At 47.3% G+C, this 13,701-nt stretch overlaps 1 protein-coding gene across 1 annotated transcript; it reads right to left on the bottom strand.

Annotated features, from left to right (window-relative positions):
• Positions 1–11,922, bottom strand: CLDN11 (claudin 11). The gene is made up of 3 exons (XM_066193722.1): positions 10,796–11,922; positions 7,926–8,090; positions 1–1,154 (listed from the first exon to the last, which is right to left on the bottom strand). Exons 1-3 carry the CDS (start codon positions 11,019–11,021, stop codon positions 922–924), a joined length of 624 nt encoding a protein of 207 aa, XP_066049819.1. The 5' UTR covers positions 11,022–11,922; the 3' UTR covers positions 1–921.
• Between the last annotated feature and the right edge of the window lie 1,779 nt (positions 11,923–13,701).

Genomic DNA, 13,701 nt, shown 5'->3' with positions numbered 1-13,701 from the left:
TTGCAGGTACTCTGTTATTTATTGTACAGTATTTCACTGAAAGTACAAAGGCATCATCAGTACTCACCAGAATTGTATTGTAACAGGTACATTATACTGCATGTTAAAATATGCTGCTTTAACGAGGCAAGACAGAACACAAACTTAGAGGAAGAAAGAAGGAGTTTAAAAAAATGTAAAAATACATTTTTTAGTAACTGATCTGTACAAAAGAAAATTAAAAAAAGAAAGAAACTAAACCAGAGGGCAGGGATTAGAGCCCCCAAAGTCATTTATAACTATTTAAAAAGGCACTGTTATCTACCATGTCATTAGGACCTTTGGGTTCGGTTTCCTTCATACTGATGACTGTGGGGGTGGGGGAAACACTGTTACTAAAATGGTCAGACTCATACAAAAGTATTTACAGAGAAAGGCAGAAAAATCCCCTCCTCTTGTTCCAAAAGAGAAACATTTGCCGGGTAGGAGAGGACAGCCTTTCTCCCTATCCTCTCTCCCCTGCCGTGCCAGAGCCGTGACCTTGGGTGGGGGAAATCAAACAGTGAGGATGGGGGAGAAGCTGTCAGAGTCCTCCTAACAGTGGGAAAGCGTCTCTCTCATTTCTCTTTTATTGCTTTAAACTCTCCTTTAATCAGGGGAGCTAGAAGATAAACTAAAATCCCTAAAATCCCACAACACAACCCCAAAGAAGATGGGGCAGGCGGCAGGGACAAACTGGTGAGGACCAAGAGGTAGGGCTGGCCGGAGCTGTCTTTCTAGAGAAAGAGGGGAGGGGAGGGAAGAGACGGGGAGAACGACGCTTCAAACTACCAGACATTTGTGCTGCTTTTCTAAACCTCCCCCCGGGAGCCCGACAGCCGCAGCAAACCCAGGGCCACGTGAACCCACCAGCCAAAGCATCCGGCGGCGGCCGCGGGGCGTCTACACGTGGGCGCTCTTGGCGTGGGTGGGCGAGCTGGAACCCGAGCCGTAGTAGAAGCGGTTCTCCCCGAAGGTCTGCGCGTCCCCCGAGCAGCAGACGATGACACAGCCACCAAAGAGGCAGAGGGCAGAGCCGATCCAGCCCGTGTACAGCGAGTAGCCGAAGCTCATGATGGTGGTCTCGCGGTGGGCGCACACCGGGAACCAGATGGTGGCCACCACGCCGCACATGGCTGGGGACAGAGGGGACAAAGGGCGTTAGGGACCCTGGGCACTGAGAATTTCAGACTTTCTGTGCTGATCCCCAAGAGAACACTGCGTTTGACCCGAGGCCTTGGAGAAGGCTTCCAAAATTGAGTGAGAACACTGGGATTTTGGGTGTGCAGTTTGAATAGAAGCATTTGATATCACATGCTTAGAGTTTAAGGTTTTAGAATATAGTAATAAATACATAGAGCAAGATGGAGGTTATAGGGCTTAGGCTAGTGTTGCTAGACGACACGAAAAGAAGGACACTCACCCATCAGGTTGAGAGTGAGAAAACGAAAGAAGGTTTATTTTGGGTTCAGGGTTTGAATGCTGTTTGGGCTTTGACCAGCAATTGGGGGGGTGAGGTTGACACCTCTTCAACCCCACTGGTCAAACCAGAAGTCCATTAATTTGTTCTTCCCTCTGGAAAGGAATGTATTTACAAAACCGTATTTTTTGTTTATATTACAATTTGTGAGAAACTTCAGTAGAAGTGTGAAAACATCAGAAGGTTAAAAAATCAAGACAACAGGCTAGTCCTTGTTTTTTACCTTCTTCTTCATGGTTCTGGGTGGTATCTTGTAATTGGATAGAAAAATCTGCATTGCGGGCCCCAAGTGGTTGGTTATTGGGTTAAAAGTAAAAGTAATTCAGGTGCAATTTCAAAATTGGACAATTCATCCTTAAAAGACCTTGTAGAGAGATAGAGACAGAACCATTTTCTACTTTGTTAGGTAGAACTCACGGCTTGTGAGACTGCACTATAGATAAGAATTAATAAACATCTGAGTCTGAACACAAAACACGGTCTCTTGAGCATTGAATCCTGACTCTGACGGGACAAGAAGATAAAAGAGAAACTCAGTCTGGAGGGAGTCACACCAGAGTGTCCCCCTGCCACAGGACACACCCACCTGGGGCCAGGGAGGAAACCCATCCCTCCTCCCTTCCAGTCCCGTGGCGGGACCCAGAAGCAGCGGCATCAGGGCTGGGTGTGAGATCTCCAAGCGGGAGGCAACGTGGGAGCCCCAGGAGTGAGAGATGGAGAGAGAACAGCCATCCCCCTCAGGTACCAACAAGAGGGAAAAACAACTGCTACCTGACACAGCATAACATATTTATTAGAAGGGAAACAGATTTGTTCCCTAGAAAGATCTTTAAGAAGGAAAAATGAGAGTTATCCCTGATAACTGTTGAGAAACTGATGTTCTGGAGAGCTGCAGAATTAGGAATAGATTAGATACGAAGCAAGGCCATGAAAACCGTATGGATCGGTGAGGGAATAAAATCCATGGACCAGTGTGAAGTGGTTGAAATCCCTATTTCCACATGGACTCACGTGCTGTGTCCTCAGCCCATGTCACTCCTCATCATTGCAGTGGCCCTATTGAGTGGTCACATAAACGTCACCAAAATATCCCAGCACTCTAACACAGAGTAGGGTTTATGAAACATGAGCAGAAAATGAGCAGGGTCAAAATAAGGAGCAGTTAGGTATGGTTGGGTTTTTTCATGGAAAAGGAAATGTCTTGGAGCTCCGGAAGACAGATTGTGCTTCCCCATGGAAAATTTCTATCAAACCACGGGGACAAACCCAGCGAGGCTCTCCAGACATTTACTGAAGTGAATAAAAGTGGGACCTGAAGAGTCTGCAGGAGGGAAAACAGGATCCTATCTAAGGACGACAGCAGGTCAAAAAATGACTCCAGGCTTCACATCTTACTTGATACTCTGTAGGGTTTTTTTCCACAAAAAGCCAGGAGGCAGCTGCAGTGGTGCTGTGAGGTGACATGCGAGGGAGACAGTCCCCACAGAGTCCCCACAACCACCGAGGGCAACGGGAGTTGATGGTGTTAATCACCTCCCAGGAGCAGGTCCTAAAACAATACTCCTTGATGGCCTGTACATCTGAGAAGAATTAATCTGTCAATATTTACTTGCCTCTGGGACAAGCTGTGCAGGACTCCATCCTTGTGGCTATCAGAGAATCAGAGCAAAACAATAACAGGACCGTGGCAGCGTTACAGATTTCCACCGACCGTGTTAAAAGGTATCTGGAGGCAGTGTCAGAAAGTTAAGGTTGCAAGAGGGAAAAAGAAAGGGGTGAGATTAAAAATAAAATTGTTTAGTTAAAGCAGAGAACAAACCGTAGCTCCTGGCCGGTACAGCAAAAAACCCATCCCCAAAGCTGCAGTTATTGTGAGAGAAAATATTTTCTTATGGAAAAGAGAAGAACACTTGAAGGATGCTTATAAAGCCAGAAATAATTTTGGGCCTCCTCAAAGGAAGGGCCCCGCAGCTTTGGAAGGAATTCTGGAGAAGGCAGGGAGGGGAGAAGAGCATTTCTCCTGCGTGTGGAGTGGTCCTGCAAACAGCTCGTGAACCTCCAACCCTTTCAAACGAAAATGGATCAGTTGGGAATCCACAAAGCATTCTAATGGGCCCCGGAACAAAGCCGCTTTGTTGTCCGAAAAAACACAATCATCTTTTCTTTCTCTGTCAGCAGTAAATATATATATATATATTTGTCTATAGACTATAAGAGCCTTATCTCTCCAGACCCTCCCCCTCCACAAGACAGGACCGAAGAAAACACTTGCAGTGGGGTGAGAAGAGCTCTCAGGGATGCCCACACAATGGCATCTCTTGTGCATGTGGCTCCACGACATGTAAAACCACCTTATTTTAATGCTGACAATAGCAGAAAGCCGTGAAACACAAGCCAAGCACTTTGCATGGGTTCACTTGACCTCTCTGTCCTCGGAGGCCACCAGCTGCCGTCAGTCACCAGTGACCCTGTTGCTGAGCAAGAGGAATGCCCTGGAACAGGACTGGGTTTCATCCCTCTGCATAGATTAGGGTGGGCTGTAAACCCTTCGAGGAGATGGGAAAAAGACGGTCAGCAATTGCAATATCTCTCCGTGGGCTCAAATTTTATTCTGGTTGTACCACAGGGAAAGGCTGGGAAAAAAAAAAAGGTGGTTTGACAAGAGACCCAAAGAGATTGGAAAAGGACTTTTCAGGCAAGTTTCAGGTTCGAAAATGGCTGCCTACATGGAAAAGAAGCGTAGATAGAAGTTGTTATCCCTTCTCTTGTGCTAATGTCGAGACACCCTTTGCACCTCTCTAAACAAGAAATCTTCAGACAGTAGGAGCTGCTGTAGCCAATGTAGTCTAGCAGAGAAATAAAAGAAAGTCTGCGAAGAGAGGGAACGTTTTCTATCAGAGCAACCAATTTAGTTGGGAAAATAGCCCTGTTTAGTGGCACATATGTGGAAATCCTGCCTGCTTTTAGCAGCTGGAGTAGGCAGTCTTGTAAAAGCCACTAAAACATTGTCTCAGCAGCGCAGGGCATGAACGTCCTTGCTCCATCAGATTGCTGTGAATCCACAGGGATACACCCCAGCTCCCAGTGTTTCAAAGTCTTTTTTTTAACTGTGGATTTGCAGTAGCTCAGTCTGCTGAGCTAAAACCCTTAATACTCAACATAAGAGACGTGTTGGAGTCAGAAGGACGTGACAGAGACAAGGAGCACAGAAGGTGCTTGGGGAGCTGGGGGAGAGGGAACAGGATTGTTCTAACTCAAGGGACAGTGAGTCCCTGCCAAATTCCTTAACAGTAAGTTAAAGGCTTTCTGCAGAAGAAAGAATACTTTTCTTTCACATCTAAATTTAACTATTCTGAATTGCTGACTCAAAGTCACACGGATTTCTCTTTCAAAGCCATTTAGTTGAAAAAAATAGATACCTTTTTTTCCCGTGTTCAAGGCAATCTTTTTATCTTGCTCTCTATGGTTTTACAAGTAAACCTCATGCAGTCTTCAAAAAAAAACTCATTAACATCATTTATTTAGTACACAATGGCTTATTTTGTAGTAGCAATTCCCACTGACATATCTCATCTATTTTCCAGTGTCTGAGTCCTTCTCCTCCATTGGGAAAATGCCCCCTTGGTTACCAGCAAGGGGTCCTCCAAATTAATATCAACAACACAGGCTGGGCCAGGGTTTTTCCATCAACACCAAGGTGTGAAATATTTTTACACCAGCTCAGAGCAAACCTCTGCTGACGGTTGTTTTCGGCCATAAATCAATTCTCTCGGGCAGATAGGATCAGGCAAAGCCATAAACACATCAGCAGCAGAATAGCAGGGCGTGCACACAGGTTGCACTCCTGTGATTATCAGTGGACAGAAAAATCAATGGAATATCTGAGCCCATTGTTTTTCCTGGCAATTTTTCAGCTTTTTATATATACTTTTTTTTTAAAAAAAATTTTTTTGGCTGCGTGCTGCGTTTCAATCCCTGTTTTCCCTTATAACAAATTTCGGTGACAAACTGCCATGCCTTCCCTGAGCAGCAAGTGAAGTTTGCCATGGGGCCAGCTCCGCTGTTTGCATCCCCACTCCCCGTTTCTGCTGCATTAGGGAGTGTTTGGGGGGCCATTCTCGTTTAACCAGAGCTCTGGGTGTTGCTCTCCCCTAAGAGGAAAAGTCTGGAGCCTGTGAGGTTGTGGAAACCATGAGTGAGAGTTCAGTGGCCAGAGGATGAATAAAAACAGTGCAGGGCATGTTACTTCTAGAATATAATGGATTTTAACTCAGTGTTGTATCTTTCAGGGCCTGATCCATGCTTGTTAAAGGCTCTGGAAGAGTGACACCTCATCTTGCAACTAACAGATCATTAATCAGCTTAAATAATGTCAAAGCCCTAAACTCTGTACATTATTCTTCTTCCAAAGGGACTGTCTTACAGAGGAGCCTGGAAAAAAAATGGGCTTCGTAAATGTAAATGTAAATGTGTGTTGGTTTGCTCATTCTTTTTTTTTTTTTTAAAGGCAACCTAGGAGCAAAAGAAGTTTATTTATTCTTCATTTGTGGTCTGACAGAAAGAGCATTATTGTAATTGTGGCTAAAACATTGTGACCAGGCTGCTGATCCCAGCCTAGATCATTCAGGGCCATCAGTGACACCAGTAAATCATTCACCTGTAGGTACTTCAGAGCTACAGGGGTGAAAATCAATGAGATCTGATCCAAATCTGACCCAAAGGGCATTCGTCTGCCAATGTCTCCGTGATACAAACGTGAGAGATGTGATCTCTCACATTTCCTTTCCTCACAGGATCTACCTCGTTGGAAAACCATGTTCTGAGGCAGAGGGGAGCCCAGTTCATGGAGCACCACAACTCCCCATCATGCCCTCACACCTGTTCTCCTCCCTGGTGTCCCACTGCAGCATGTCTGGGATGGCATAGTGGCACACCAGACGCCAAACCCTGGTGGGACACCGCAGCATAGAGGGTTTTGTTTGTTCTAATACAGTGATACCCAGCCCTGCCAGTTCGTCAGACATGAGCCGGGCCTGTCATCCTCTTGCCCTCTGAGATTTTTAGGGACAGTCCATATCTGCAGCCACTCGAGCAGGGCTGACTTGCAGCATAGCTCTCCTTGACTGGAACCAAAATCTTGTGGCTTTTGTGGCAAAGTGCAGCTCTGCTGGGCCTTCCCATCCTGGGCAAGGCAAATCCCAGACTCCTGTCCTGGGCAAAGCAAATCAGAGCAGACTCCTCCAACACTAAAATTTCATTCACAGGCAGAAAACCTCCACTTTTTCTTTCCCTTCCCCAAGCCCAAATACATGACTCAAGGTTCCAGGGCAGGGATGAAGATCACATTCCAACATGGCTGTTCATGACTGGGATATCCTAGACAGGCCCTATAAAGCTGACGTTAGGAATTCCAGCTGTGCTCTTAAACTCCAGCAGGGCCCCTTGGACTCAACCCTTCAGATTTGGGACATACGCACTTGTGCTAACCACAAGGTGACAGAGGAGGGACCCCTGGCGTGGAAGGAGCATCCAGAGGACACCCCTTCTGAGTGTGCAGCTATATTCAATGCCCACTTGAAAAAAAAGAAGAAGAAGAAGAAGAAGAAAGAAGACGGGCATGATGTCAGTGCTGGCTGCCAGCGAGCAGCAGAGCCACACAAAGAGGCCACTTTGCCTCTCCCCTCCTCCTCTGCCACGGACGGGTGAAAACAAGGCCCCGCAGGCTGTTGCTGAGATGACGAGGCCTCAAGAACATGCAGGTGTTGCATGGGGGACAATGAGCTCCACAGTCTGTGCTGCTCAAAACAATCTCCTCCACAAGCACCAAGGACGGGAAGAAATTCCCAGGGGAGCTCGGAGGCCGAGGGGAGGCTGGCCAGAGGGGGTTGGGAGGCACAGAGGGAGGGTGTGCCAGTCCTCTTCCCGTGCCAGTGCCATCCCTCTGCCCATGTCTGGGCCACCTCCATGCTCCTTCCCCTGTGGTTACCACAGGAGCAGCCCCATCCAGTCGGGGCTTCCCTTCCCACATGCCTCAGCTTGCTTTCCCTGGATGTCCAGGGAAAATCTGGGGGCTCTTTCCTATAAGAAGCTTGGAAGTTTAGACCCTTTCCCAAAAATCACTTCCACAGCGAACCAGCACAATCCATGCCTGGAGGCACAGCCTGCGTGAGACGGCCTCTTCCAAGAGAAGCCGTGCCTGAGGACACCACAAGGGATGACAGAGGGATTCACCGCCCTCCCTCTGTCTCCTGTCCTTGTCCTCCCACTCCTGTCCGTGCCTTCTGTCCACGCACAGGCCGCAGCAACGCTGGAGAGCTCCGGCCCGGCCCAGCCTGCACAAACCCTTCCAGGAGAAGGCGCTCAACCAGCCCGCGCCGTGCGGGAGCAGGGCACGGGCTCCGGCCCTCCAAGGGGCCAGGTGCCTTACCCAGGAGGATGATGAGGATCCCTCCCAGCTGGGAACGCCGGTACTTGGCTGCCCCGGGCTCGTGGCCCATCCGGATGCAGGGCAGGACCGTTATCAGCAGGAAGATGGCGGGAAGGCCCAGGACGGAGGCGGCGATCATCAGCGCTCGACACGCTTGGACGTACCCTGTGGGCGAGGCAAGAGGTGAGGGTTTTATTGCTCGGCACAAGAAAAGGACGAAAGCTCCTGTTGGGTTAGAACACAAGAGTTGCACGGGAAATGGGTTGATCCCTGGGTAAACATTAAACCTCCACCAGGCGTGAGGCAGGGAGGCTGCCGTGCAGCGGACACGGGGTGTGCAGGCTCACGGTTTTCCAACAAACAAACAGCACTGCCCGGAAAACACGCGCTCTGCCCAGAGAGACGCTGGGAAACCACGGAGCTGGAATATACGGGAAGGGAAAGCGGGAGAAATTTTCTCCAGGAAGGAGTCGTTTCCCTATGTCTTTTCATAGCGAGAGTTTGATTAAAGGACAAGAATTTAAAACCTTTGAAATCAACAGTAATTTAAAGCCTCGAAGACACTCCCATCGTTCAGAGGGCTGAGTAGCTGAAGACCCGCTACTGACACCGCAGGTCCATGGGATGCTGCCAGCAGCTGCCCCGAGGCAATGAGCTCTGCTGACCGGGAGGAGGAGGAGGAAGAGGAGGATGAGGATGAGGAGGAGGGACACTCCTCACCCGCAGCCACATCTCAGCACTGCACCGCAGGAGCTCAGCCTGGCTGTGGGGTCGCAGAGGGATCCATGGCTTGAGCTGAGTACTGGCACAGCCCTTCCTTAGGGAAGACTGTACCCTGCAGAGCTGTTTGAGCTGCCATGACCAAAGGCCACATTATTCCTCTGGATCCCCATGGATATCACAGGATCCTCTGGCACTTCATCAGTCCCATTCCTCTCCTATCTGTCCAGGAAAAACAGGGACCAGGGGCAGTCGGGGTGCTGGGCAGGACCACGACATTTCTGCCACTCTGAGAGGATCTATGTATCATAAGAGATGATTTTAAAAATATTCATATACAATATTTATATCTGAATTTTATAATATATATTTTTTATATGTAGTGTATATATACTATACAAAAATTGCATGTAAGTAAATAATACCAGGTCATTCCTAGCACACAAAAGGAAAAGGACAGATGTCAGATTTGCCTCAGTGCCTGGTGCCCAGTTTTCAGGACAGTCTCAGCACAGTGAATGTGCTGGCTCTCTGTCCCCTCTTGTAAGCTGTCAGATGCAGACATGGAAATTCAAGATGCTTCAACCACCAGCAGCAACGAGGGGCCTCGAGCACATCCCACTGACACACAGGTACAACACCAGGAATTTTACTGCTCCTGGAAATGCAGACACTGTGTGTATTGAACATTTCCTTGATTTTTTTCAAGAGGGAACTTTAAAAAAAAAATTTCCCTGAGGAGTTCAGGGCATAAGAGGAGACCCGAAACAAAGGAGATGGCTGTACCCAGTGTGGATTCTGTGCAATCAATCCCAAGTAAATGAAAACACAAACAACTCATTTTAAAGACTTGACTCAGACAGGCTCTGAATATATTTCAGCTATTGGGCACACCAAGATAAATTTCCCTCTCATGCCGAGATGTGGGTATCAAACAGGCTACAAGCAGAAACATCTTGGTTTGTGATTTGCTTCTGCTTGAGGGGAGCTTTGCTCTCTGCTACTGCAAGACCTGTTCACTTCTTTAAGTTGCATTCACTAATGTTTCTTTGGGGCAAAACCTTCCTCTGTCTTCTCTGCTGGACCAGATTTAACAGCAGTACCAATAAGGAAAGCAAACTTACTAAAATAAAAGTAAGCACACACAGAGGAAGGGAGAATGAGAGACTCAACATTGCTACGCACTGTGTGACACAGACCGAGCTCTCTAACGGAGGGGAATTCAGGAATTATCTTTTTAACCTCTTGTAAAATTATTTTCATAACGATTCAAAGAAGTAAATAAGGAAACATGAAAGAAAATGACAAGGAATGGTCATTTCTGCCCTCTCAGATTTGAGAGAGGCACCTTTGACGTGGTAGAGGAGTTGCAATCTAAAACACAGCAGAATGAAGCGCTACAGAGTGAACAGTGATTGAAACTGGCAAGCTCACAAACTAAACTTACAGGGACCAAACCTCACAAGATTTTGGCAGGTTTAATTAGCTCAAAAGGTGTATTAATGCTGATTAAACACCTTGCTTAATTTTTGCTTTGCAGTAAACCAGATGAAAGCTACTATATCGTTAAAAAATATCAGGTTAAGTATAGTTGCATCAGTTTGCTGTGCAAAAAGTTCTGTCTGGCCTCAGTATCTGTGGGAAGCACAAGACCATCAAGATTAATGATGATCTTCTGGGAGATTAAAAGCCATAGCAGCATTAATAATAGATGCTGGAAGATTCATTATGCTCCAAATTACTTTAAGGAATCAAACCTTAACATTTGTAATAGTTCACCATCGCCTTGAAATGCCCTATTACACGTCAGTGTGCTCTGCATGTTTTGCAGTGCAAGCCAGAGACAAGACGTGAAAGGAGCAGAGAGGTTTTACTAAGAGCAGTGATTAAACATTAACCGGATTTTAGTAGCCACAGAAAACACGAGACCTGGGTACGATTCAAACCAGGTGTAAATCAATAAGGATCACGTTAAGAGCTATCATTCACCTTCTTTAGTGCACTTAATGGACCATCTCCGGTGCTGATGAAGCTGAAGGAGCTTCACCATCACCTCCCGCAGCAGCAGCAGCAGCAGCAACACCTGCACTGCTCTGGGCAAGGCTTCCACCCTCCCTCGGGGTGGGAAGGGGAGGACGGGACACGCTCACCTGGCAGGATGAGGATGTCCACGAGGGGCTTGCAGTGATAGAGCCCCGTTGCCATGACACAGTCTGCCCACAGCCCCTTGGATCCCAGCTCATCCATTTTCCTGCAGGTGGTGATGGTGTAGCCGCAGGTCACCACCCAGTCGTTGGTGGCCGTGGCCACAACCACCCCGATCCAGCCTACGAAACTGCAGACAAATCCGGCCAGGTGCAGGCAGGTGGCCACCATCTCCGTCCTTTGGCGAGGAGAGCTGGACAGGACAGTGCCCGCGGGGGTCAGCGGAGCCGCCCGGCGAGGTCCCGGCTGCTGGAGCAGGAGGGATGGGGTTTGGCAGGATGAAGTCCCAGCTCAGGCTGTGCTGCGAGCCCTGGGCTGCCTCTGCCCAGCTCCCTTCCCTGGGAGGGGTCAGAGCTGCCTCCAGCCCCACAGCGCATGGGAGGAGCAAGTGGGGGAGCCCCAACTTCTGCCGGAGCGTCCGGGGGGAAAGGAGGGTGTGGAGAGGAGGAGAGGCACGATCGCGCCCAACCGCGCTTGGAAAACAAGCCAGAGGGCTTTATTCGAATGCAAACTGCCCGACTGTTCGACGTTTAGCACAGAGGGAGAAAAATGGGGGCAGTGTTTGCGAGCTGAACTTCAATAGTCACACCGGTACCTCCTCATGGAAAGGTAAGGGGAGAGATGTGGTGGGCAGAGTTACTCAAAAGTAACTCTGATCGCCTCACCGAAGCCATCAGCACGGCTGCAGTAAAGGGACAGAATCAGTCTCGGGTCTTTCCTGATGTTTCCAGTAATTGTAAAAATATAAAGGACCCATCACTGCCTTTCTCTGCTGTGCCTGAGCTTTCAGAAGTATTAACCAACACTCACTGAGTCCCAAATACGTGTTTAACGGCGCCACAGTCCCACTTCTGAATCCTCAAATTAAAATGAGCTGCTCTGAACTCAGACTTTCGGTCTGAGCAAATTTACCGCACCAATTTTTGCACATTCGATAAAACAGGAGCGGCCCACTTCAAAACGCGAGAGGCGGAGAAACTTCACATCTTCCCGTTCTGCACCAGGAGAAACAGGCTGGCAGGACATTTTCCTGACTTCGCTCCGTATTTTCAGGGCACACACGTGTGTTCTCGCATCCCTGAGGATATTTCATGGCTGCGCGTCCTCCTCCAGCGCTGCTGGGTTTGCCGAGGGAGGATTTGGGACGCGGCGGATGCAGCAAGGCTGCAGAGACCGCTAGTGGAGAGCTGTCTGCGGTGCACGGGCAGGGAAAAGGGACAGGAAAGCGACACAACAATGGATTGCATTCACTCCTAGAGCTGTCAGTGACAAAGAAAAAAACACTGGAAACGCCGCTCCGAGTTTTGAGCGCTAGGAATTGAATATATCCTGCTCCTCATCCAAGGGGATTTTTTACCATTCTTAAAAAAAAAAAAAAACCACGAACAAGAGCATCCTGAGCTTCGTCACCTGGTCCTTAAATTCAAAATGCAAGGACATGAGGTCACAGTTTTCTGTCAAAGCTTCATCTGAACCCTGGAACACTACCAATATAGTTGAAAATTCATTTTCAAGGGAAACTTTTATAATAAGTATACATTTAATAGTTGTTTTCACATTTGTTTTATATTGTTGGTTAGTCCTCGGGATTTTTCTATATCTGGTTTATGGTATTTCTATGAAGCCAAGCTGCCAGCTGGCCTTCCATGAAAATTCCTGATGTGATTCCACCTTCCTTCATAGCTTCCCCTTCTACCACACCCACCTCAGGTGGGGTGTGCTGTAACTGATAGCCAGACACCAATTTATGTTGTCTAGGGTTCAAATCTAGGTGGATTTAATCTTCCCCTAAAAAATATTCCATCTTATTTATTATTCAGGAAACAAACTTGTCATCTCTTGGGTGAAAGTGCTGTTGTTCCATTTCTTGGACTGAGCAATTGCATTGGACAGATCATGTGTCACCTCCTGAATTCAAAAGGAGATGAAAGATTTCATCCTAAAACAGTTTTGGAATAATTTGACACAGGGATAGTACAGACACATCCTAATGCACAATATAAGTACTTTTAAAATGCTGCAAGTTATTCATTGGCATGTACATAATTCTGTAATTCGGTCTCCTACAGTTTTGGTTTCCTTAACCACAGAAGTTTCTTAACTCCACATTTTCCTTCACAAATGTATTTATCAAGGAGTGTGCAGGAGCAAGGAGTAAATTTGGCACTTTGGCAACCAGCACTATTCAACAGAGCTCAAGCTGGTGCCCACAGGGCACAGTGTGAATTATTTCATTAATGTCAATAGAGACAGGAGACATTTACCATTTTGTCAGTGTTATAAATCACATCACCCACAGTTAAGTGAATATAAGTTCATATGAGGCAAGTAAGTGGACAATGATTTACAAGATCAATAAAATAAGGAACAAGAACAACTTGCCAGCTCTATGCCAAATAAACTGATAGACTTCGGGCAATAGCCTTAAAAGATGCTTTTTTAAAAGCAAGTGCTACACAGGCGTTTATTCCAGCAAGTGTGAGCTCCTTAAAAATCAATCTTTTCACCCTTCACTCCCAGAGTTTTCCCTGGATCCGCATTGTTCTCTCTGACACAAGACAGGCGTTGCAATTAGTCATAGCTACCCAAGCTATCACCACCCCAGGGCTTTCTCATCCAAATGATTCACCTTGAACCTTTTCTTTACGTCTTCAGCGTCATTGTTTCTCCCCTGTTTGGAAATACAGCAGTACAAAAAAAAGCAAGATGGGATGCAGAAATAAACAAGTTAAAGTGGCACAGTCAGTTCTTAATTTTGTTCTATATTGAAGGCTGAGCTCATCATCGTAATTTTCATCTTTACCGAGGTTCTTTCTCTCTTAATCTGTAAAATACACGCAAGCCCATGGTG

This window comes from Chamaea fasciata, unplaced genomic scaffold (genome assembly GCF_029207755.1).
Source record: "Chamaea fasciata isolate MVZ Bird 193981 ecotype frontalis unplaced genomic scaffold, bChaFas1.0.hap1 SCAF_11, whole genome shotgun sequence".
Lineage (NCBI taxonomy): Eukaryota > Metazoa > Chordata > Aves > Passeriformes > Sylviidae > Chamaea > Chamaea fasciata.
This window is presented reverse-complemented; position numbering and strand designations above follow the sequence as displayed.